General features: G+C 39.4%; 1 protein-coding gene across 1 annotated transcript; it reads left to right on the top strand.

The window, feature by feature from the left end:
• Positions 1-876: 876 nt before the first annotated feature.
• LOC142162277 (uncharacterized) lies at positions 877-27,054 on the top strand. Its single transcript, XM_075218610.1, has 4 exons — positions 877-1,061; positions 25,118-25,303; positions 25,591-25,735; positions 25,861-27,054. Exons 1-4 carry the CDS (start codon positions 877-879, stop codon positions 27,052-27,054), a joined length of 1,710 nt encoding a protein of 569 aa, XP_075074711.1.

Genomic DNA, 27,054 nt, shown 5'->3' with positions numbered 1-27,054 from the left:
TTTCATGAACAAATTTAGGCTAGAAACTCAATATTTTTAACTGAACAATATTTTTTTAACAACAAACATACTTTCAGATTCAATAACAGTAACAAATTGAACATAACAAACAAGTAGATTTAAATCACTAAACTTAATAATCAATGGAACTTTAAATTAAATCTAACAACATGATTAAACTAAACACTTCTATATTAAAACTAAACAAGAACATAAAACAAACTGAAGAAATAATCAAGAAATGATAACAACGAACAAGAAAAGAATCAAACATATACTGATTTTAAATCCGAGAATATCAAACAAAATACGGACAAAAATGATACTTAAACCAACTGACCGGAAATGACCAACGACGAACTCGAACGGAAATGGCAAACTCGAACCAAGACTGCTAACGACCTAACGAATCTCGACTTCAACGAAAAACCCACATTCTCTTTTAACCTCGACGAACTCAGACTGGACCTCACCGAACGACGAATAACAACGGACTCAAACAAAACCAAACGAGACCTTGACAGAACTTTGCCAGACTTTAACCGGACTGCTTCGTTTTTCCTTCGTGTGTGTGCGTGTCATCGTGGAAGCAGCAGGGTGGGGCTGTGTGTGCGTGTGTTGAGCAGATGTTTGACGAGAGAGGAGATGAAGCAGCATCATCTATGTGTTTGGACGTGAGGCTGGAGGTCGTTTGGACTGGCGAAAACGAAGCAGAAGAGGCAGTAGGTGAAGCTGGCTGGGGCTCGACGGTAGGGCAGCGACAATGGTGGTTTGGGTAGTGTTCTTTGCTGGAGGTCGACGAGGCAGTGGCCATGGTGAAGAAGAAGAAGCAACAACGTTTGGTTGGAGCTCGACGAAGAATAAGGAGCAACAGCCATGGGAGGGCAGCCATGGGAGCTAGACGTAGCAGAAGAAGCAGCAAGGTTGTCGACTGGTTTTTCCGCGACTGGAGGGTTGTTGTTCGTTGATGAAGATGGAGCATGGGCAGCAGCTGGTCGTGAGGCTGCAACAACACTGCTGCACGTCAATGACGGACGTGAGGAGGAGGCTCATGGACAGTGGTGAACGGAGCAGCTGCCATGACGAAGAAGATGAAGACGGAGTAGCCATGGGACGTGAGGGGGAGCAGAAGCAGCCATGGGAGGAAGCTTGGGGTGGAGAAGGAGAAGAAGAAGAAGAAGAGGGGGGTAGCTTTTAGGGTTTTTTAGGGTAATGAAAAAAATGAAAATGGGGGTTGGGATTAGTTTGGGTTATGGGGCGGACTGGGTCGGGTCGACCCGGTGAGGTTATTTGATTTGGGCCATGGTTGATTTAAATTAGAAGGTGACCCAATCCGATTTTCTTCCTCTTTTATTGCTTCTTTTTCTTCTTTTATTTTTTATTAAACTAAACTAAATTCTAAAAATTCTAAATTATCATATAGAACTAAATTAATTTATAAAAGTGCAAATTAACTCTTAATAACAATTAACACACAATTAAATAGCAATTACGATAAAATCACACAATTTGGACATTAAATGCTAAAAATGCAACGTACAATATTTTTATGATTTTTGTTCTTGTAAAAACAAACTTAATTGCTCCTAATTGTAGAATTAAATCCTAATTGCAAATGCGACATATTTTTGTATTTTTTTTATTATTTTAACAAATAAACATGTATGGACCAATACAAATAATTATCAAAAATGCCACGAAAATTCTCAAAATTACACACAAAGGAAAATTATTTTATTTTGAATTTTTTGGGAGTAATTCTCTCATAGGGCAAAAATCACGCGCTTACAATATTAGTTGTCAATAAAAATTTCAAAAACTCTAAAAGGGTCTAATTGTAAGAGTATATCGTTACATTAGATAGCATACTATAATATATATATTTTTTTTACATTTTGAGTTTGCCCCTCACGCTGGGTAAAATCTTAAAGCAAATTAAAAGGAAAAAGGCAAGTGGTTTATGGGTAATAAATATACTATTTGTATACTATTACAGCATATAGTTACAGTATATTGCATATTATTACAGTATACTATAACAATATATTGTATATTATAATAGTATACTGTTGCAGTATAACTATATACTCCAATAGTATATTGTATACTGTAGCAGTATACTGTTAGGTAATTGTGTTCTTTTTCGATTATTATAATATACCGTTGCAGTATATTGTAAACTATAATAGTATACTGATGTAGTATAACTATATACTCCTACAACATATTGTATACCGTAGCAGTATACTATTGGGTAGTTGTGTTCTTCTTTGATTTTCAGCTGAAAATTTCTATCTCAATCACCTCAAATCAGCTCCAAATGCTGTCAAAATTTAGTACTAACTTCCATAAGGTATTATAAGAAATATTTAACAGCACCCACTTTGAACCAAACAAGAAATCTTCAAAATAAAAATTTTAAGCCAAGGCAAGAGCAAGAGCCAGGGAAAGAACAATCAAGAAAAAGTGGAGCAGATTTGAAACTAGCCAGAGGTTAACTTCTCAGATAATCAGATCTTATTTCTTTTTGAAGAAGGATATAAGGGGAATGGAAGAAGAATTTTATAAGAACAAATTACAAGTAAGTCAAGAAGTAGCAAACAAGAAAATAATTCAAGAATTTGGAGTTACTAAAATTAAGACCAAACCTTCTTTAATCTTGGGATTTCACCCAAATTTCTCTGCTTATAGAGTCATCAACTACCACATTGTGTATATCTACTCTTGGAACGAAAGTCCTTAGCTCATGAGATCAGAAAACGGATATCCGAACTGGTGTTTTTCGCGCTCTTCGTTCCTAAATCGATAGCAATGATTTCGAGTTCAGCAACACTAGCAGTTTTAGAAAGAGGATCGGATTGAAAAGCCTTTGTACAAAAGGCTGGATCTTGAGTTAAACTACAAATGCTTGTGATTTGGTCTGCTTTTAATGAAATCACATTCAAAAATAAAACTAGAAATAAGAGATTGATAACCTGAAGTTGTGCCCTGGTCCAAATTCTTAGTGTTGAAAGAAGAGCTATTTTAATAGAATAACTGAATAACCGGGTAAATAGTTTGGGCTGCATGGGTAGGAATAGTAAATAATTTGAGCCTGAGTATTACAGGGTAAATAGTTTGGAATTAATGGATATAAAGTAAGATTTTCTCATATAAAATCTCTCTAATCAGTTATAATAATTATAATAGTAAAGTCTAGAAATATTCTATTTTCTTAATGATATATAATCTCAAATATGACAAAAGACTCTACAAAACATTAGACGTAAAGTAAACGTATTAACGCAATAAAATTTTAGTCCTAGCTATTAGGTATAGCCTATATAATCATTTTTCTTTAACCATGTTATTTTTTTGCTATGTGTGCATGAATTCCAAGAGATCGAAAGCTTTTCAATATAATTTTCTTTTATATGATTTTAGGTCAATCTTATTTCTATTTAACACCTTTACTTGATATGATTTTACACCTATAGACTAATCCATATGGCGTCAACATAAGACAAGACAAGGGATCTTCTCTAATTTTATCCTCGATGTATACTATTTGCACCCTTTTTTCGATGTGCTTATTTATAATTTTATTTAATTTTATATACCACACATCTATCTTAATATACGCATCCCGTTGATATTTATCGTGACCGTATTGGATTAACCTAACGGTGATTACCTTCAACACTGTTGGTCTTATAATTATTCTATAAGACTTACTTTTCTCTTTGGTAGATATATGTCAATCGCATAACACCCTGATAACATTTGTCAATTTCAAATATTTTATTTTATCTTATGTGTATCAACTTCGTTTATCATACTATTCTTCCAATCAGCTAACATAAATATCTAAATTATTCATTTTTTGGGTATCATATCCCGTCTAATTTTTATTTTTTTAGTAAAGATTTTATTTACGAAGTATAATTATGTACAAACTAGCATATAACAGTATTTTCTCTTAGCATAGCTGCAGCTGGACATGAAGCCCCAGTCTGAAGCTACCTAATACTGACTACCATTCTACTATACTCCTCGCCTTCTACTCAGGCCATTCCTAGGTACCAATTCATCTGTTTTCGTTGTTCTCACTAGCCTAGGAAAGCAACTAGCCCTCACATGGATTTCCTGAATGATCAGTCGAGTTATGGCTTTGGCTGATCTCTTCTTCTTTTGGGAAATGATACAATTTCTTTCCTGCCAGACATGATAAATCACTGCTGCAAAGGTCATTCTACATACTGCAGTCCCAGCACTACTGCCTTTCACAAACTACTCTATCCATTGGATCCCTTCTTGCCACTTTTTCTTCACTCTCTATATTCCTTTTCAGTACAGCAGTTGCTGCCATATGCTTCCAGTGACTTCACATTTAAAGAAAAGATGCTGCACTGTACTCGTTTTGAAAGTAAATTCTATATTCCGATGCCTTAAAATCTCTTTTTATCTCACCTCGATTTGCGTGCGCAGTCTGGGCGCGCTTCCGGAAAGCTTTTATGTGAAATCTAAGTAAAATAAGGAAATTAGCCTTTAAAATTGATTAAAGTTGACTTTGGTCAACATTCTTGGTAAACGGACCCAGACTCATGATCCGACGGTCTCGTATGGTAGTAAAATATGAAACTTGAGCGTATGCTTTGAATCGAATTTCGAGGTCCCAAGCCCGAGAAATGAATTTTTAAAGAAAATTGTTTGTTGGAAAATATAAAGGCTTTTAAAAGTGAACTGATGTAATTTCTTGATGGTATCGGGTTGTATCTTGGTTCCGAAGCCCGGCACAAGTTTAAAATAATAATTAAGTTGAATTTGTGAAATTTGGTAAAGATCGGAATTGATTTGGTATAAATCGGACGTATAGTTGAGAAAATAGAAATTTTGATGTTCTTGAGTAAATTTATGAATTTGAGGTTTAATTCATGGTTGTTGATGTTATTTTGATGATTTGATCGCACAAGCAAGTCCTTATGATGTTTTGGACTTGCGTGCATGTTTGGTTTGGATTCTCGAGGGATCGGGTGAGTTTTGGATAGGTCACGGAGTGAAATTGGACTTAGGAAAAACTGCTGGTATCTGGTATTTTTGCTTAGGCCTCTGATTTAGCAATTGCGAGATCAGGCTTCGCATTTACGAAGTGGTCAGGCTTGGGAAATGCGACCAAATTATCGCAATTGCGAACCAAGCCTCGGCAAGCCCTCATCGCAATTGTGATCCCAGGGCTGGGAAATGCGAACCCCCTTTCATCGCAAATGCGGCCTTTTCTTCGCAATTGCGAAGTTGACAGAAATTGGTCAGGGTCGCAAATGCGACAGTTTTTTTGCATTTGCGAAGCTAGCAGAAAATCCAAGGGTTCATAATTGCGAACCCCTGATCGCAATTGCGACATTAGAGACCTGTTAAGTGGAATTTCAGACGGAATTTCATCATTTTTTTTACAATTTTTCAAACCCTAAAAACATCTTGAGCGATTTTTCAAAGGCATATACTCTTCCAAATCATTCATAAGTCATTTCTAACTCATTTCTTTCAATCTAATCCATCTTTTTAGATGATTTCATTTCAAAATCAAGGGTTTTCATGGGAAAATTAGATGTTTTTGGGTAGAACTTAGGATTTTCAAATTTTGGGGATTTGGACCTCGATTTGAGATCCGATTTCAAAACAAATTATATATTTGAGTTCGTGGGTGAATGGGTGATCGGGTTTTGGTTCGAACTTCGGGTTTTGACCAAGCGGGCCCGGGGTCGATTTTTGACTTTTTTGGGAAATCATTAGAAAATCTATTTTCATGCATTAGAATTGGTTTATTTAGCATTTATTAATGTTATTCGAGTTGATGGTGGAATTAAGAGGTGAAGCAGTAGTTGAGGCTTGATTGTGTTCGTGACATTGAGGTAAGTGTTTGGTCTAACCTTAGCTTGAGGGAATAGGAGTTGTGGTCTTATTTGCTATATGTTAATTGTTGAGTACGACGTATAGGTGTGGTGACGATTATCTATACGTCGGTGTCAAGCATGCCCATGAGTCTTATGTTATGATTGTTGTGACTCCGTTATGTGTTGTCTATGCTTAATATGATGACTTCTAATGTTGAACAAGGCTTATGAAAGTATTCTTGGTAATTGAACATTTTAGAGCATTAGCTAACGTTGAGAATTGAGTTGTGAAGTAATTTTGGGAAAGAGAAGAGGTTTATGATATTGTTTCCCTTGCCGGGATGTTATTGCTTATGATATTGTTTCCCTTGCCGGGATATTATTGTTATACTATTGTTCCCTTGCCGGAATTCTATTGTGATTTTATTGATTCCCTTGCCCGAATTACTTTGTGACTGTTGCTTGGGTAAGGAAGCGTGTAAAAGCACGAAGGGTGATGTCGTGCGTGATATTTGTGAGTGAGTGTTAATGCAGGAAGGGTGATGTCGTGCCGATATTGTAAATGTAAAAGTACGAAGGGTGATGTTGTGCCATGATATGAGTGATAATGCACGAAGGATAATGTCGTGCCATGATTATGTGAGGTAAAAGCATGAAGGGTGATGCCGTGCCAAATATATTGATTCTTATGGTGAGAACAAGAGTAAAATCACGAAGGGTGATGTCGTGCAATTGTTATTGTTCTCCTTATTCTTGCTTATAGTTGAAGTTTGGTGTTTCGTATGCTTCTTTACTGAATTTCTATTTGTACATGATATTTCCCCCAAGCATGTTTCCCTTTCCTATCTTTAACTGCTAGTTTATGTCGTTATTATTTGCTGTATACGATATAACTGCACAGGTTTATTTGGTAGTCTTGTCCTAGCCTCGCCACTACTTCGCCGATGTTAGGCTCGACACTTACTAGCACATGGGGTCGGTTATGCTGATAATACACTCTGCACTATGTATATATCCCGATGATGGAGCTTTTGGACCACAGTGAGGTTGCTGCCTTCAGTTCAGCGGCGGAGATCCAAGGTAGTCCTACAGAGGTCCGCAGGTCTTGGCGCCCCCTTATATCTTTCCATTCTATTTTTATGTATTTTAGAGACATATTTGTATTTTCATTCAGACCGTTGTTTGTAGTATTCGTAGATGGTCCGTGGCATTGTGACACCAATTCTTGGTAGAGTTGTATGTTGGATTCTGTACTAGTATTTGGTCAAACTATTAGTTTTCATTTTCGACATTTCTGTTTATTATGATTATTTCGCTGTTGATCACATGATAATCCGTAACTGTTAAAAAGTTAAGGAAAAAGGGTAATAAAATCGGTAATACTCGGTTTGCCTAGCTTTTCCTAGTAGGCGCCATCACGACTCTTGAGGGTGGGAAATCCGGGTCATGATAAGTTGGTATCAGAGCTCTAGGTTGCTTAGGTCTCACATTTCACGAACAAACTTAGTAAAGTCTGAGGGACCGGTACAAAGACGTTTGTATTTGTCCCCCATAGGCTATAGAGTTAGGAAAATTTTTACATATATTTTTTCCTATCGTGCGACTTGATTTCTCGATGCTAATTGAACTTCCACTGTGTTCTTTCGCAGATGGTGAGAACATATACCGCTTCATCAGCTGACCAGCAGCCCGAGTCCCCAGTAGAAGCTCCTACGAGGGGCAGAGGCCAAGGCCGTGATAGGGCCTGAGGCAGAGGCAGGGCTCAGCCTAGAGCTCGAGCAGCAGCACCAGCGGCAGAGCCTCAGGTTGAGTTTGACAATGAGGTTCTAGCCCAGACAGTTCCAGTAGGACCAGCTCAGGTCCTAGAGGGGTTCATTGCTACCCCGGTATTTCAGGATGCTCTAGTCCGTCTAGTGGGCCTTATGGAGAGTGTCGCCTAAGCAGGCTTGCTTCCTATAGCACCATCCGTCTCTCAGCCTGGAGGAGGAGTCCAGACTCTTGCTACTCGCACTCCGGAGCAGATGACTCCCCAGTTTTAAACTCTAGCAGCTCAGCCAATTGGGGTAGTTCAGCAAGGTGTTGTGGCACAAACCGGTGAGGGGTTAGCTATGTCTGTTGATGCCTTGTGGAGGTTGAACAGGTTCACCAAGCTTTTCACTACTACTTTTGATGGTACATCTTCTGAGGATCCCCAGGACTAGTTGGACAGCTGTCATGAGGTTTACAGAACATGGGGATAGTGGAGACCAATGGGGTCGACTTTGCTGTTTTTCGTCTGTCTGGATCTGCCAAGACTTGGTAGAGAGATTATTGTTTGGCTAGACCAGTTGGGTCACCGACTTTGACTTGGGATCAGTTCTCTCAGCTATTTCTGGAGAAGTTTCTTCCTATCACTCAGAGGGAGAATTATCGGAGGCAGTTTGAGCGTCTCCAGCAGGGTTCTATGACTTTCACTCGATACGAGACCAGATTTATTGACTTGGCCCGTCATGCTCTTCTTATACTTCCCAAAGAGAGAGAGAGAGAGAAGGTTCATTGAGGGACTCGTTCAGCCTATTCGATTGCAAATGGCTAAGGAGACGGGGAGCGGGATTTCTTTTTAGGATGCGGCCAATGTGGCCAGGAGAGTTGAGATGGTTCTATCACAGGGGAGTGTCAGGGTCTGACAAGAGGCCTCGTCATTCGGGCAGGTTTAGGGGTGCCTCATCTAGAGGCAGAGATTCTTTTGGTAGGGGCCATCCTTCCAGGCCGTTTCATTCAGCACTTCAGGCTTCTCACGGTGCACCAGGTGGTTGTGGTTCTCATATGCAGTATTCTGATCAGTTGCCCTACAGTGCACCACCAACTCCTATCAGTACACCGCCGCTCCAGAGTTTTCAAGGTGGTTATTCAGGCCGTCAGGGTCAGTAGTCTTAGCAGCCGAGGGCTTGTTATACTTGTGGCGACACGAGGCATATTGCTAGATATTGCCCTCGAGCACCGAGCATCTCTCAGCATCAGGGTTCCTGTGCCATGGTTCAGGCACCGAGTGTTCCACCGTTCGCTTAGCCAGCTAGAGGTGGAGGTAGAGTTGCTAGAGGTGAAGGTAGAGGTAGAGGTATTGGAGGTGGAGGTCAGGCTGCTAAAGGTGGAGGCCAGCCAGTAGGAGGTCATCCTAGAGATGTAGTTTAGAGTGGTAGGGCCCAGCCCCGATGTTATGCTCTTCCAGCTAGGCCTAAGGCCGAGGCCTCCGATGCAGTTATCGCAGGTACTGTTCTGGTTTGTAGTAGAGATGCTTCAGTTCTATTTGATCCAGGATCTATATACTCCTATGTGTCATCTTATTTTGCACCGTATCTGGTCATGCCTAGTGATTTCTTGAGTGCTCCTGTATATGTGTCTACATCGGTGGGTGATTCTATTGTGGTAGATCGTGTCCATCATTCATGTATAGTTGTGATTGGGGGTCTTGAGACTCGAGTAGATTTGTTACCTTTGGATATGGTTGATTTTGATGTCATATTAGGGATGGACTGGTTATCACCTTACTACACTATCTTGGACTGTCATGCCAAGATTGTGACCTTAGCCTTGTCGAGTTTACCTCATTTAGAGTGGAGAGGGACTCATAGTCATTCTACCAGCATGGTTATCTCATATATGAAGGCTCGGCGTATGGTTGATAAGGGATGTTTGGCCTATTTGGCATATGCTCGTGATTCTAGTGTCGAGGTTCCTTCAATGGATTTTGTGCCTGTTGTTCGTGAGTTTCCTGAGATATTTCCTTCAGACCTATCGGGCATACCGCCCGATAGGGATATTGAATTTTGCATTGATTTGGTTCCGGGCACTCAGCCTATTTCTATTCCGCCATATCATATGGCCCCGCCTGAGTTGAAAGAATTGAAGGAGCAGTTGTAAGACCTGCTTGATAAAGGCTTTATTAGACCTAATGTCTCGCATTAGGGTGCACCGGTGTTGTTTGTTAAGAAGAAGGACGGATCGATGAGGATGTGTATAGATTATTGGTAGTTGATCAAGGTCACAATCAAGAATAAGTACCCATTGTCGAGGATTGATGATTTGTTTGATCAGCTTTAGGGTGTCAAGGTATTTTCGAAGATTGATTTGAGATCTAGCTACCATCAGTTGAGGATTAGGGCAACCGATGTCCTTAAGATAGCTTTCCACACTCGGTACGGACATTATGAGTTCTTAGTGATGTCACTCGGGTTGACAAATGCCCTAGTAGCTTTCATGGATTTGATGAACCGAGTGTTCAAGACTTACTTGGATTCCTTCGTGATAGTCCTCGTTGATGATATTTTGATCTATTCCCGTAATTGGGATGAGCATGAATAACATATGGGAGTTGTTCTTCAGACTTTGAGAGATACTCAGTTGTATGCTAAGTTTTCGAAATGTGAGTTCTGGTTGGGATCAGTTACTTTTTTGGGTCACTTGTATCAGTAGATGGTATTCAGGTGGATCCGAAGAAGATAGAGGCAGTTAAGAACTAGCCTAGATCCACATCAGCTATAGAGATCCAGAGTTTCTTGGGTTTGGCAGGCTATTACCGTCGGTTTGTGGAGGGGTTTTGATCTATTGCAGCCCCGATGACTAGGTTGACCCAGAATGGTGCCTAGTTCAGGTGGTCGGACGAGTGTGAGGTGAGCTTTCAGAAGCTCAAGACAGCTTTGACTACGGTGCCGATATTGGTTTTTCCCACAGGTTCAGGGCCATATACAGTGTATTGTGCGCATCCCGTATTGGACTTGGTGCGGTGTTGATGCAGGAGGGCAAGGTCATTGCTTATGCTTCGCGACAGTTGAATATTCATGAGAAGAATTATCCAGTTCATGATTTGGAGTTAGCAGCCATTGTTCATGCGCTGAAGATTTGGAGGCACTATTTATATGGCGTGTCATGTGAGGTATTCACGGATCACAAGAGTTTGCAATACTTATTCAAGCAGAAGGAGCTAAATTTGAGGTAGATGAGGTGGTTGGAGTTGTTTAAAGACTATGATATCACCATCTTGTATCATCCGGGGAAGGCCAAAGTAGTGGCCGATGCTTTGAGTAGAAAGTCAGTCAGCATGGACAATCTTAGGTATATCCCGGTCAGTGAGAGACTGCTTGCTTTGGATGTTCAGGCTTTTGTCAATCAGTTCATGAGGTTGGATGTTTCTGAGCCCAGCCATATGTTAGCTTGCACAATCGCTTGTTCTTCATTATTTGAGCGTATTTGAGATCGTAATATGATGATCCTCATTTGCTTGTCCTTAGAGACACAGGGCGACACGGAGGTTCCAAGCAGGTTACAGTTGGAGATGATGGAGTTTTGAGGATGTAGGGTAGTATTTGTGTGTCTAATATGGATGAACTTCGTGATTTGATTCTAAAGGAGGCCCACAGTTCCCAGTACTCTATTCATCCGGGCGCCACTAACACGTATCAGGATTTGCAGCAGCATTACTGGCGGAGGAGGATGAAGAAGGATATTGTTGCATATGTGGCTCGATATTTGAATTGTCAGCAGGTAAAGTACGAGCGTCAAAAACCTGGTGGTTTGTTTCAGATGATTGAAATTCCTGAGTGGAAGTGGGAGCATATCACTATGGACTTCGTTGTTGGACTCCCATGGACTCAGAGGAAGTTCAACACAGTGTAGGTTATTGTAGATAGGCTGACCAAGTCAGCACATTTCATTCCCGCGGTGGTTTCCTACTATTCTGAGCAGTTGGCAGAGATATATATCCGGGAGATTGTTCGTCTTCATGGTGTGCCCGTGTCTATCATTTCTAACCGAGGTACGTAGTTTACCTCACATTTCTGGAGGGCAGTTCAGCATGAGTTGGGCATACGGGTCGAGTTGAGCACATCATTTCATCCTTAGACGGACGGGCAGTCCGAGCGTACTATTCAGATTTTGGAGGATATGCTCTGAGCTTGTGTTATTGACTTTGGAGGCTCGTGGGATCAGTTCTTTCCTTTAGCGGAGTTCGCCTACAACAACAGCTACTAGTCAAGTATCTAGATGGCTCTCTATGAGGCTTTATATGGTAAGCGGTGTCGGTCGCCGGTTGGGTGGTTTGAGTTGGGAGAGGCTCGGTTGTTGGGTACGGATCTAGTACATGATGCCTTGGACAAGGTTCAGATCATTCAGGATAGGCTTCGTATAGCTCAATTCAAGCAAAAGAGTTATGCCAACCGTAAGGTTCATGATGTGGCATTCTTGGTTGGCGGACGGGTGTTGCTTCGGGTGTCGCCTATGAAGGGCATGATGAGATTTGGAAAGAAGGGCAAGCTAAGCCCTAGATTCATTGGTCCTTTTGAGATTCTTGATCGAGTGGGAGAGGTGGCTTACACAATTGTATTGCCACCGAGTTTATCTACCGTGCATCCAGTGTTTCATGTGTCCGTGCTTCGAAAGTATCACGACGATCCATCCCATATGTTAGACTTCAGCACTGTCCAGTTGGACGAGGACTTGTCCTATGAGGAGGAGCCGATGGCTATTCTAGACCGGCAGGTTCGTCAATTGAGATCGAAGACTTTTCCTTCGGTTCATGTTCAGTAGAGGGGTCATCCTGTTGAGGTAACGACCTAGGAGTCCGAGTCCGATATGCGGAGCCGATATCCCCATTTTTTCTCCGACTCATGTACTTTTCTTATGTCCGTTCGAGGACGAACGGTTATTTTAGAGGTGGAGAATGTGATGACCTTTTGTTTTGAAAGTAAATTCTATGTTCCGAGGCCTTAAAACCCTTTTTTTGTCTTACCTCGATTTGCATGCACAGTCCGGTTGCATTTTCGAAAAGCTTTTATGTGAAATCTAAGTAAAATAAGGCAATTGGCCTTTAAAATTGATTAAAGTTGATGTTGGTCAACATTTTTGGTAAACGGACCCGGACCCGTGATCCAACGGTCTCATAGGACCCGTAGTAAAATGTGGGACTTGGGCGTATGCCCGGAATTGAATTTCGAGTTCCCAAGCCCGAAAAATAAATTTTTAAAGAAAATTATTTGCTGGAAAATATAAGGGTTTTTAGGAGTGAGTTGATGTAATTTCTTGATGGTATCGGGCCCGTATCTTGGTTTCGGAGCCCGACCCAAGTTTAAAATAATAATTAAGTTAAATCTGTGAAATTTGGTAAAGATCGGAATTGATTTGGTATAAATCGGACGTATAGTTGAGAAAATAGAAATTTTGACCAAGCGGGCCCGACGTCGATTTTTGACTTTTTGCGGAAATCATTAGAAAATCTATTTTCATGCATTAGAATTGGTTTATTTAGCATTTATTAATGTTATTAAGTAAATTGTGGCTAGATGCAAGCGGATTGATGGTGGAATCAAGAGGTGAAGCGGTGAGACTTGATTGTGTTCGTGGCTGATGACTATAAAATATTCATATATTATATACTTAAAAATAAATTATTTTAAATATATATATATATATATATATATAATATGTCAATTATCTGTATTTTCTAATAGTATTTTGCAGGAAATAAAAATATCATGATAAAGCAAATAAAGGAATATAAAGAGAAGCACGAGGCATCATGGCAATAGAAGCACGACGCATCATGGCAAAAGAACCACGAGGCATCGTGGCACCTTATGAGATTTGATTTCTATAAATAGGATGTTTGTGTTGAAAGGGGACATAGATGATACGTGCCTAATTAGCAAATTTTTTTCTAGCTTTGGTATTTACTTCTCTCTTTATCTATTTCATTTTATCTTGTAGTCTTTGAATTTTCTATTGATAGTATTTTAAGAATTTCTTTCTTTGTGAGATTTAAATACTCCATAATGGAGTAATCTCTTTTGTTTGGATAGTTGATGAAGCTCGATAGTGTTATAATATTAATCTCAATTTTACTACATGCTTGACCTGAAACTTTCAAATTATATTTCTATATTGTGCTGGAATATTAGTTTTAATTAATTATTATCACTTCTATCTATTTATTCTCCAAAGTTAGTTGTATGTCAATTTTGTAATTCTCACGAAGCAAAATTAATATACGATAACTTTTGGGTAAAATAGTGTGACGACCCGACCCGTCGTCTCGTGAGTTACCGCCCCGTTTTCCCCATTTCCTATTTCTTTATGCTTCATTATCAGTGTTGGGTGTGAACGAGTTGATTTGGATTGATTTTAGTAAGAAATGAGACACTTAGTCTCTTTAAGGAAGGTTTGTTTTGGAAAAGTCAACCGGACGTTGACTTATGTATTAGAGGGCTCGGATTTGAATCCCGATGATTCGGTTAGATTCGGAGGATGATTTGTGACTTAGGAGTGTGATCGGAAGTAATTTTGGAGGTCCGGTGTAGAATTAGGCTTGAATTGGCGAAGTTAGTATTTTGGCGAATTCCGATTGATAGGTGAGATTTTGATCCGAGAGTCGGAATGGAATTCCGAGAGTTTCTGTAGCTTCGTTAGGTGATTTGGGATATGTGTGCAAAATTTCAGGTCATTCGGACGTGGTTTGGTCGGGGTTTTGATCGAAAGTGTATTTCAGAAGTTTTTAGAAAATTAGGCTTGAATTCGATGAGTTTTGGGTAATTTGATATTGTTTGAGGTGTTTTTATGATTGGAAGAGGTTTGAATAATGTTATGAATTATGTTGGCATGTTTGGTCGGGGTCCCATGAGGCTCGGATAAGTTTTGGAAGAGTTTTTGGAAGATTTTTGTCGTTTGAGCATAAGCATGTAATGATCCAAAAGTCCATTTTTAGTTCTAGAGATCAAAATTTTATTTTGAGATTTCCAAAATTTAAATAATGAATTATAGGAGTGATCTGGAAAGTTTGGTCTAATTTCATCAAGTTGCGATTGAGTTTTTGACATGAAACATGAGTTAATTGTTTAACGAGCGAAATGGATATCATACTGAGCAAACAAGCTCCGAATTGAGTTTCGATTGAAGGACTATGTTCGTATCATTATTTGTGACTCATAGGAACAAAAATCATCGAATTCCGAGTTCGTATGATGGAGTTAGAGCCATTTTAGTAAAAAGAAAAGTGTTGCAATTTCTTTGGTTGCTGCTGTATATTTTTAGCAGCGTGAACAGTACCCGCGCGGGTGAACAGTGACCACGCGCGTGAACAGTAAACACACGCGTGAACAGTACTTCCGAAAAATTCTGGGCAGTGAGTTTATAAAACACTTCATCCGCGATTTTGGGTCATTTTTCGTCCGAGGTTGATCATTTTGAGAGCTTCTTGATGGAGATTAAAGAGGGATTCAAGGGGGAACGACTTGAGGTAAGTTTCTTGGACTTAGAACTCGTTTTTATTGTGAATTCCACCTAGAGATTCATGAAATATTAGCCTACAAATAAAAAACTAGGGCTTGAATTTTGAAACCAAACAATTAGGATTTGATGGGTCATTTGAACTCGGATTTGGGAGTTCTTGGTATGTATAGACTCGTGGCGAGACAAGGAATCCGGTGATGTTAATTTTCTGATTTTTCGAGACGTGGGCCCGGGGCTCGGGTTTTTTCAAATTCGGGAATTTTGATATTTTTCGATTGCTTTCGATTGGGTATTGTCTCTTTAGCATAATGCGACATATTTATTGTGATTTTGGGCAGATTCGTCGCACGAGGAGGGTAATTTGAGAGGCAAGGGCATAACGAGCTAGACTTTGACCGTCTTGAGGTGAGTAATTGATGTAATTGATGTCCTGAGGGTTTGAAAACCCGGAATTTCACATCGTAACGCTATATTGAGGTAACTTGCACGCCGGATAACGGGCGTGGGGTAGAGCACCGTTGGGGATTGTGACTTGGTCCGTCCCGAGAGATGTTTTTACCGTGTTTTCTACTTGAACTAAATTGAGAATCATCCTTACTTGGATTTAATTGTTACATTTGGGCTTCTTGCCAATTATTTGAATCCTTCAGGGATTGATATCACTGCTTTCGCATATTTTGCATATCATTTGACCTCAGTCCAAGGTTTTAAATACTGTTTTGCAAACTCAGCCATCTTTCTAAGATTTGAAAACTTAAATGATATTTCTAAATGATATTTCGGGCTGAGAACTACTGTTTTACAAATGCCCAAGGGTCTTATGATGATTTCTGGACTGAGCATGGATTGGGTTGCGCGCCGCAGCAGTGTTATAGTGATATTGAGACCAAGAGCCTGGTTGATTACATTGATATTGAGGCCGAGAGCTTGGGAGATTATACTGAGATTGATATGAGGCCGAGGGCCTAGATTTGATGCCACGAGATGGCTTGATATTGCACTTGGGCTGTAGGAGCCCCTCCGGAGTCTGCACACACCCGCAATGAGCGCCGTCGACGATAAATAGATATATGGCTCGGGCTGCACGCCGCAGTGGGGTACTAGAGTGTACCATCAAATGCATTGCATTGCACTCATGCATTTGTTTTTATCTGTTATACCTGTCTCAGTATTTGGTACTCTAACTTAATTAACTTGTTGTTTCACTATTTGTTGTTCTAAACTGCCAGTTATAGTTTACTTTGTATTTTTCCATGATTTCTTATTCTCAGCCTTTATTTATGTTTATTACTCACTGGGTCAGAGTACTCACATTACTCCTCTGCACCTTGCGTGCAGATCCAGGTACACCACAGGCTGAGTGAGGATTTGTTTAGCTGAACAGCAGTATCCGGGAGTATTGAGGTAGCTGCATGGCATTCGCAGCCTTGATCTCTCCCCTCTATCTCTATCTTTTATTCCGTATTTTTCCTAGACAGACTTGTAATAGGTGGATATTATGTATTTGAGGCTCATATTCATGACACCAGATTCTGTTGGGCTATGGTGTGGTATTTTAATTGAACTTTCACAGATTTTATTATTAATTATACACTTGAATGAAATGACTTAGTAAATTCTCTGTGATATTTATCTATAATCTGAATAAGAATTTGGGATAATGTTGTTGAATGGTCGGGCTTGCCTAGCAGTGTGTTGGGCGCCATCATGACCGGGGTTGGGGTCGTGACAAGTTGGTATCAGAGCCTAGGTTAATTGGTCTTGTGAGTTATGAGCCGATTTAGTAGAGTCTCGCGGATCGGTACAGAGACGTCTGTATTTATCCTCGAAAGGCTGCAGAACCTTTAGGAAAACTTCACATTCTTGAATTCTTATCGTGCGTCCTTGATTCATCTTAAAAAGAAACTTTTGAAATTCCTTCCATGCGTTCGTATACGCGCATAGGCGCTCAGTATCAGATGTGCCTCGATGGCTTGTGATTCCCCGATCGAGGGGCGAGGTGTTATCTCTATGAGTTTATGGTGGAGGACTTGAGGTTAGATCTTTGCCTATGGCGGGAGCGCCGAGGTGCTGATTGTGGGAACAAGTGTTTTTGAACTTATATGTTTGGTAGTTTCCCTGTTAGTGGAAATGATGGTTGTGGCTATGTGATGAGTATGTTAGTACTGCGAGGCGTATCTATATGATTTGGAAGCGACGAGAAGGGTCTGCTGAATGATGGAAGAACTAATAGATGCTTGAAGTCCATCGTGATTCAAGTTATAGCCCGAGTTATGGGTGTGTGAAGAATCTTTTCATGTCTCCTAGTTGGGAGTGAAGTAAATTTCATGTTACGGTATGAGTACAGAATCAGAAAGATCAAGTGACTACGTAATGCTTATGGCGGTGGAAGGTATGCAGAAATGTTAGTTGGGGGCAAAGCAGGTGGGTCATCTCCTGCGGGGTGTTCTAAAGTTGTATTATCCTTATGTTATCTATTAGAAGACCTCAATTGCAAGTGAATAAAATGTGTTGAAATCTAAATTGGATCGCCTAGAGAGTGGGCTTAACTGTTGTGTGAGTGAATGCGAGATTTGCAGAAGAGTTAAAAATTCTAAATGATTTGTGTTTCCACAAGCTTATGAATGATCGAGTTTAATCTCACTATGGTATTAAGGCAACAATGGAGTATATGCATTATGAGTATAGTATGTTGTGATCTATGGCTTCGAGCCAAGTTGGGGAGCTTGCTATTGGTTAGCGGATTGTGCGGTTATGTACTATGTTAGTTCCGATTTGATGCATGCTGGTGAATCGGTTCTGGTTGTGGAAATTGGGCCGAGAATGGCACGAGTGAAGGAAATTTTTTGACAAGATGTCATGAGCTCGGATGAGCAGGAGATAAGTTTCAATGTTTACGGTAAGTTGGTATTGTCTTCAGCGTCACCTAAGATCGGTGTTTTGTAAAAAGGGTTACGTCTTGGTTAATAATTCTTGATCGCTCTTTAGCGTTAGTGCGACCGGTGGTTTGGATGTACTCTCTAGATATTGTTGTGGGAGTGTGTCCCACGGGAAGATTATAAAAGTGTGGCATGTGATCACTTGATTGATTAAAGATGTAAACCAAGTATAAAGTTTGTAACAGTGTGATGTTGAGTATAGTTTTCTATATGCTATTTTGTATGCCTTGCTTCCTATTTTCTAAGGAAAGTCCGTATTAGTGTGTGGGATTGGTAATTCCTTCCAGAGTTCGTTTTTTTTTGTATCGCATTCGAATTGGTAGCCTGTTGGCATATTGGGGCATCATATGCGGCTTTTGATTATGTCTGGGGTGGCTTATTGCCTGAGCAGTTCGTAATGGGTGAGACGAGATCATTGAATTCGAGATCAGTGCAATCTAAGTATATGAAGTAAATTAAGGGGTTAAGACCATTGTTTGGTTTAGAATGAGGTGATAGTTCTTGCCAAAAGTATAGACCCAATGAATTTTTGATTCGGCGGTGTTATGAATTTATACAGATCTCATCCGTCGTATCGGTATTGTAAGAATTTGAACAAGACCTATGTATGTCATGCAGAGCATGGGATGTGTAATGATTTTTCTTCTAGATGGGATCAATGGAAGTTCTTGACTAGTTGAGTACGTAAACGTTCATGGTTCGAAAAGGAGGTGAAGTCCTCATGTTACCTTAGGATAGTATGGTATATGCGATATGTTGTGAAGGGTTGAGATTTGCGTGTGTAAGGTTACAGTTCAGTTCTGAATGGAAATTCATAACATTCTTAAGCGGTACGGGCAGCTTTAAGTGATTAGAGAAATGAGCTTCAGATGATTAGGGTGAATGATCTTCAGATGATTAAGGAAATGGTATTGCTAATTGGAAGTGATTTGATGAGAGTATATGTCTCAGAAAAGGTAATGTGATTAAACTAATGATATTTCGGTAGTATTGCGGCATGTTCTTGGTGGGTCCACTAGTGGTATTCGGGTTTGCTTGGTAGCACAGGGAAATTTTGAGTATCTGTCGTGGGATGATTGGGTATCAAAGGTGTGCATGTATTCGCACGGTGGAAACTGGAATCAGGTATGATGATTTGTGTGCCATATGGAGTTGGAGACTGGGAGTTCTCATGTACATGCTAGGTTGTGGTGGTGGATCGTATGTATTCGGCACCGTTTAGCGGCAATCGGGATTTGGAGGCTCGAGTGGATCTTTGTTTGCTGGTATGTTAGATTTTGGATGTGATGTCGGAATTCAGACTGGTTGTCTTAGTGTTGAGTGATTCTGAACTATTGCGCTACGGGCAATACCGAAAATGCCACGGGTTGAGTGATGAAGTGCATTGGATTATGTTCTAGCAGAGTGGTTTATATTTCAAAGGACCAGCGGACGGTTGGGAAGGATTGCTTTCTTAATTGGGCATTCGTGATGGATGTCAGTGCAAAGGTTGCTATCATTAATTCAGTTCCGGTGTTGGGGGACTTTTCAGATGAGTTTCATATGGCTAGGCATGTCGCCGGGCGAGGTTGTTGATTTCGGTATTAATTTGGTGCCGGGCACCGGATCGTCTGGCTCCGATAGGAGTTGTAGTAGTGGAAGTCGAGCGGGATGAGTAATTGGGTGTTGCTCGGTGAATAACGTACCTGTTATGTTCTATCAGGTTTGCGTGGTGTGTGTTATTTGTTTCACCATGGGTGTAATGATTTGTTTTGGCTCCAGACATCAATTGAGCATGGTTGTCGATTTCAAGCATAGTGACTTGAGGTGTTTCTTGTGGAGTAGTATTTGGATAGGAACGCGCATTGCAGCAAAGCTGTGTGGAAACATGACATTGCGGGTCAAATTTGTGTGTCCTGTTTCTATGATGTGAGACAGGGTCTCAGCCTTGTGTTGTGGAAGTACTGGTGAGTTTGAGGTACAACTCTCTCAATTGAGTCATTTTCATGAATTGAGTATGTTCGAACCGTTTCTTATTGGTGCACGTATTATGCAAGTTGTGGCTTAGGCATGTATTGATGTGTCATGTCACTGAGTAGTGTGTTTGGTCAGAAGAGATCGTTGAAATCATTAATGAATGCGAGCGGATTCGATTTCAGTATGTGTGATGGGTAAATATTGAGGTTCGTTCAAAATTTGCTATGGTAATTACCAGTAGAGAAATGACTTCATGAATGGTTGACATAGGAAATGGTCATAATTTATTGTGTGTTTCCTTTATCATTGGCAGTATGTGAAAGCGTTGGAATGAGGCTTTAGTTGTTAAGAGGTTTCCTATCGATATTCGATTATTATGTGCAACTACTGTGAATAGAAATTATCATTTCGAGTGTTTGAGTTATGTGGTATATCAGATAATTGCACCTGATGTTGCAGGTATGGGTTATTACAGCTGGTTCGGGCTTATTCTGAGTATGGATGTGAAGTTCTAATCTCGGAAGGTGCAGTGTGGTTTTATGGTTTATGGACTAGATAGATTCTGAAATTTCAGCTATGTTGTGTTATCGGACCTATGCGAGATAGGGTAGTGTGGGATCACCCACGGGTATATTCTTGGTAAAGTCGTTCAGCTATTGGTTGGCTTCTAGGACAACTCTGGGTACGCTCGAGGACGAGCGTTTGTTTAAGTTGGGGAGGATGTGACGAACCGCCCCGTCGTCTCGTGAGTTACCACCTCGTTTTCCCCATTTCCTATTTCTTTTGCTTCATTATCAGTGTTGGGTGTGAACGAGTTTATTTGGATTGGTTTTAGTAGGAAATGAGGCACTTAGTTTCTTTAAGGAAGGTTTGTTTTGGAAAAGACAATCGGACGTTGACTTATGTGTTAGAGGGCTCGGATTTGAATTCTGATGATTCGGTTAGCTTCGGGGGACGATTTGAGACTTAGGAGTGTGATCGGAAGTAATTTTGGAGGTCCGGTGTAGAATTAGGCTTGAATTGGCGAATTTAGTATTTTGGCGAATTCCGGTTGACAGGTGAGATTTTGATCCGAGAGTCAGAATGGAATTCCGAGAGTTTCTGTAGCTTCGTTAGGTGATTTGGGATATGTGTGCAAAATTTCAGGTCATTCGGACGTGGTTTGGTCGGGTTTTTGATCGAAAGTGTATTTTGGAAGTTTTTAGAAAATTAGGCTTGAATTCGATGAGTTTTGGGTAATTTTATGTTGTTTGAGGTGTTTTGATGATTGGAAGAGGTTTGAATAATGTTATGAATTATGTTGGCATGTTTGGTCGGGGTCCCATGAGGCTCGGATAAGTTTTGGAAGAGTTTTTGGAAGATTTTTGTCGTTTGAGCATAAGCATGTAATGATCCAAAGGTCCATTTTTAGTTCTAGAGATCGAAATTTTATTTTGAGATTTCCAGAATTTAAATAATGAATTATAGAAGTGATCTGGAAAGTTTGGTCTAATTTCATCAAGTCGCGATTGGGTTTTTGACACGAAACATGAGTTAATTGTTTAACGAGCAAAATGGATATCACACTGAGCAAACGAGGTCCGAATTGAGTTTCGATTGAAGGACTATGTTCGTATCATTATTTGTGACTCATAGGAACAAGAATCATCGAATTCTGAGTTCGTATGATGGAGTTAGAGCCATTTTAGTAAAAAGAAAAGTGTTGCAATTTCTTTGGCTGCTGCTGTATTTTTTTAGCAGCGTGAACAGTAACCGCGCGTGAACAGTAACCACGCGGGTGAACAGTGACCACGTGTGTGAACATTAAACGCATGCGTGAACAGCACTTCCGAAAAATTCTGGGCAGTGAGTTTATAAAACACTTCATCCGCGATTTTGGGTCATTTTTCCTCTATGGTTGATCATTTTGAGAGCTTCTTGGTGGAGATTAAAGAGGGATTCAAGGGGGAACGACTTGAGGTAAGTTTCTTAGACTTAGAAGTCATTTTTATTGTTAATTCCACCTAGAGATTCATGAAATATAAGCCTACAAATCAAGAACTAAGGCTTGAATTTTGAAACCAAACAATTAGGATTTGATGGGTCATTTGAACTCGGATTTGGGAGTTCTTGGTATGTATAGACTCGTGGCGAGACAAGGAATCCGGTGATTTTAATTTTTTGATTTTTCAAGACGTGGGCCCGGGGCTCGGGTTTTTTTCAAATTCGTGAATTTTGATATTTTTCGATTGGGTATTGTCTCTTTAGCATAATGCGACATATTCGTTGTGATTTTGGGCAGATTCGTCGCACGAGGAGGGTAATTTGAGAGGCAAGGGCATAGCGAGCTAGACTTTGACCGTCTTGAGGTGAGTAATTGATGTAAATGATGTCCTGAGGGTTTGAAACCCCGGAATTTCACATCGTAACGCTATATTGCGGTGACTTACACGCCGGATAACGGGCGTGGGGGTAGAGCACCGTTGGGGATTATGACTTGGTCTGTCCCGAAATATGTTTTTACCGTGTTTTCTACTTGAACTAAATTGAGAATCATCCTTACTTGGATTTAATTATTACATTTGGTCTTCTTGCCAATTATTTGAATCATTCAGGGATTGATATCACTGCTTTCGCATATTTTGCATATCATTTGACCTCAGTCCAAGGTTTTAAATACTGATTTGCAAACTCAGCCATCTTTATAAGATTTGAAAACTTAAATGATATTTCTAAATGATTTTTCGGGCTGAGAACTACTGTTTTACAAATACCCAAGGGGCTTATGATGATTTTTGGACTGAGCATGTATTGGGCTGCGCGCCGCAGCAGTGTTATATTGATATTGTGGCCGAGAGCCTAGTTGATTACATTGATATTGAGGCCGAGAGCTTGGGAGATTATACTGAGATTCATATGAGGCCGAGGGCCTAGATTTGATGCCACGAGATGGCTTGATATTGCACTTGGGCTGTAGGAGACCCTCCGGAGTCTGCACACACCCCCAGTGAGCGCCGTCGACGATAAATAAATGGATGGCTCGGGCTGCACGCCGCAGTGGGTACTAGAGTGTACCATCATATGCATTGCATTGCACTCATGCATTTGTTTTATCTGTTATACCTATCTCAGTATTTGGTACTCTAACTTAATTGACTTGTTGTTTCACTATTTGTTGTTCTAAACTGCCAGTTATAGTTTACTTTGTATTTTTTCATGATTTCTTATTCTCAGCCTTTATTTATGTTTATTACTCACTGGGTCGGAGTACTCACATTACTCCCTGCACCTTGCGTGCAGATCTAGGTACATCACAGGCTGAGTGAGGATTTGTTTAGCTGAATAGCAGTATCCGGGAGTATTGAGGTAGCTGCATGGCATTCGCAGCCTTGATCTCTCCCCTCTATCTCTATCTTTTATTCCGTATTTTTCCTAGACAGACTTATAATAGGTGGATATTCTGTATTAGAGGCTCATATTCGTGACACCGGATTCTGTTGGGCTATGGTGTGGTATTTTAATTGAACTTTCGCAGATTTTATTATTAATTATACACTTGAATGAAATGACTTAGTAAATTCTCTGTGATATTTATCTATAATCTGAATACGAATTTGGGATAATGTTGTTGAATGGTCGGGCTTGCCTAGCAGTGTGTTAGGCACCATCATGACCGGAGTTGGGGTCGTGACAAATAATAGAGTGAGAGTAATTCTTTTTAAGCTATCATTCCAAGTCTGTAATCTTGCTTACTTCCATTCTAATTCTCACAGAGGAGTTGTAGTTGGCAAGATTATTGATTTTTAGTAAAAATTAATCGCAAGAGGTTTTTGCTATCTTTTAGCACAATTCAGGCAAGAAAATTATTTCAGTTTAATCGTCACGAGTCATATATCAATTGATTTACATAACCTCGCGGAGTGTTATTAGTTGATTATTTCTTAGTGAGCAAAATATAATTGTATTAGCAATAAACAATTATTCCTAAGAGAAATACATGTAGAAGCTAAGATTTTATTATTATCACGCTATCGAGTGAATTAAATGAATCCCAACTCTTTTTAAATATAAATCTTCCGAAAGTTATTGTGTTTCAACTTAAGCAATTTAAATTTTCAACAAACAAAACTTCATCAATCTAATTCTCTCAAATAGTAGTAAGAATATTATAAGTTTGTAGCTAGATTCTCCAATCTCTGTGGGACGATATCATAAACTATACTAGAATTTGACAAAGTACGAGTAGCAAAATCTTATACGCATTGACCTCGTCAAGTTTTTGGCTCCGTTGCCGAGGATTGGCACAAGTCTACTTCAGACTAAATATTCTGTTACTAATTTGGAAACTTACTATTAGTATTATTATCTTTGCTATCAATGTTTACTAAATATTACTACTATTACTTTTACTATTACAAGTACTAACATCTTATACAAGTGTTATCATTTATCCTTCTTATCATCATTATAGCATAGCAGTCACTATTATTAATACTAGTACTACTTGTAACTATATTCTATATCAGTATTATATTATTATTTTCCATCGTTAGTTACTGTTACTACTAACTGATTTCGTTTACCATTTTTTTTCCATAACATCTATTGCTAAATAGTACTAATATAATTACTATTATCATATACTACTACTACTACTATTAATAATAATAATAATAATAACAACTACAACAACAACATTATCATACTACTATTTTTATTTGATCGTTTATTATTTTTGTCATCTTTGTTGTCCTTGTTATTCATCACTTTCTTTTAATTATTTTCTTCTAAGTACTACTACTACTACCACTTTAGGAGTTAAGTTCAGTTTTTTTTTAGAATTTTGAGTAGTTTATGACCCGCTCTTCTATAAAAGAGTTGGTCAATTACGATCCTGAAATTAAAAGATTTCTTCGATTGCGCAGGAAAGGACAAACATTATCTTCCCAAAGCATAGCTTGTGAAGGTATGGAGAATTAGGAAGTAGAAAATATCAACCCACGCGAAGTACCACCACCAGTACAAATAGAGGATCAATTTGATGAAGTGGTGCCAAAGCCAACAAACAGAATCCTAAGGGATTATACTAGACCTGACTTACTTCAACTGTCAATCTAGTGTCAGAAAACCTCTAGTGGCAGCCAACAACTTTGAAATCAGGACTGGCCTGATTCAAACAATTCAACAGTCTTGCATCTTCACTGGAGACGCAAGTGAAGATCCACACAGTCATTTAATTGACTTTTTGGAACTTGTTGAAATAGCTAAGTATAATGGAGTACCTCCTGAAGCTATCAAGTTAAGGTTATTTCCTTTCTCTTTAAAAGGAGATGCCAAGACTTGGTTGCGAAGTTTGCCACAAGGTTCCATTACCACATGGGATCAAATGACTCAGAAAATTTTAAACAAATATTTTTTCCCCTGCTAAAACCACAAAGTTAAGACAAGACATATCTAATTTCTTGCAGACTGACACAGAGTCAGTTTATCAAGCTTGGTAAAGGTTAAAAGCAATGTTAAGAAAATGTCCACACCACTCCTGAACATATGCAATTGTATATTTTTTATCACTAGCTAAAACCCTCTTCTAGAAATGTGATAGATGCAGCTGCAGGAGGTTCAGTAATGGGAAAAACAACAGAGGAAGCGTTGCAATTGTTGAATGAAATTTTTGAGAATGCCATCCAATGGCCATCTAAGCGTATAATTATCAAGAAGGCCGCTACAGTAAACCAGGTTGATGCTTTAAATACACTAACACAACAAATTATTTCTTTGGCACGCATTTTGAAACTTTTCAGGTGAATACACAACAACCAAGCCAATCTGAGACTTGTGACATGTGTGAAGGAAATCATTAGAACCATGAATGTCAAGCAACCAATCACAATGATGAACATGTCAATGTCATCGGTTACAAGCAGTATCCTTTTGGAAGTCCAATGGCACAAAAACATCCAGGATTTCAATGGAGAAATCCAAATGGTGCAGAGAACTCTCAAAGCTTCCAAAAGCAACAAATACAAGGTCCACCCGGATACCAGAATCCAAACCATGATCAATCAAACTTGAGACCTTATCAACAAGCAGGGCCCTATCAGCAAAGGCCTCAACAAGCTCATTCAAGTCTTGATGATCTTTTGTATAAGTATATTAAGGTCACTGATGAAAAGATGGAGAGCCAAAATTCATCCCTCAAAAATCTGGAAATACAGTTGAGCCAATTGGCAGCTCTTGTTTCAGAAAAGATTCAAGATCCCTTACCAAGCAATATAGAGAAAAACCCAAAAGAGCACTTTAAGGCCATCACCTTACGATCAGGTAAGGAGCTTGATGAACCCTATGCAGACCAGTCAGAACAACGGGTAAACAACGGTAAGAATGTTGAAATACCCTCTGAACCATCTCAAAAGAATGAAGTCAAGAAAAAAGAAGAAGAAAATATTGAAAAATTGACTCCTCTCCCTGTGAATATTCCCTTTCCACAAAAAATGAAAAGAGAAAAGCTTGACAACCGATTTGCAAAATTTTTGGAGATTTTAAAACAAATTCACATCAATATTCCTTTTACTAATGCTTTGTTACAAATGCCTTCATATGACAAATTTTTAAAGGAAATTTTGTCAAGTAAAGGAAAATTAGAAGAAATTTCTGTGGTAATGCTTACGGAAAAATACAGTGCTATACTTCAAAATAAACTACCACAAAAACTTGGTGATCTAGGCAGTTTTACAATTCCATGCACTTTGGGAGGAGTATATTTTGAAAAAGCACTTTGTGATTCTGGAGCTTCAATAAATTTAATGTCATTTTCTATCTTTAAAAAGTTAGATCTTGGTGAAATAAAAAACACAAGTGTTTCTCTTCAGTTTGCAGATCAAAGTACTAAGAAACCTAAGGGAATAATTGAAAATGTACTCGTAAGAGTAGATAAGTTTGTTTTCCCTGTAGATTTTATAGTACTTGAAATTAAAGAATGTCCTAATGAACCAATAATTTTAGGTAGACAATTTCTTGCTACAGGAAGAGCAATTATAGATGTTCATCAAGGATAA

This window comes from Nicotiana tabacum, chromosome 7 (assembly GCF_000715075.1).
Source record: "Nicotiana tabacum cultivar K326 chromosome 7, ASM71507v2, whole genome shotgun sequence".
Classification (NCBI taxonomy): Eukaryota; Viridiplantae; Streptophyta; class Magnoliopsida; order Solanales; family Solanaceae; genus Nicotiana; species Nicotiana tabacum.
This window is presented reverse-complemented; position numbering and strand designations above follow the sequence as displayed.

Coding starts and splice junctions, on each gene's coding strand:
- LOC142162277 (XM_075218610.1), top strand. CDS start 877: ATGGGAGGGCAGCCATGGGAGCTAGACGTAGCAGAAGAAGCAGCAAGG. Junction 25,304..25,590: donor CCTGAAGCTATCAAGTTAAG/GTTATTTCCTTT, acceptor ACCCTCTTCTAG/AAATGTGATAGATGCAGCTG. Junction 25,736..25,860: donor AGGCCGCTACAGTAAACCAG/GTTGATGCTTTA, acceptor GGAAATCATTAG/AACCATGAATGTCAAGCAAC.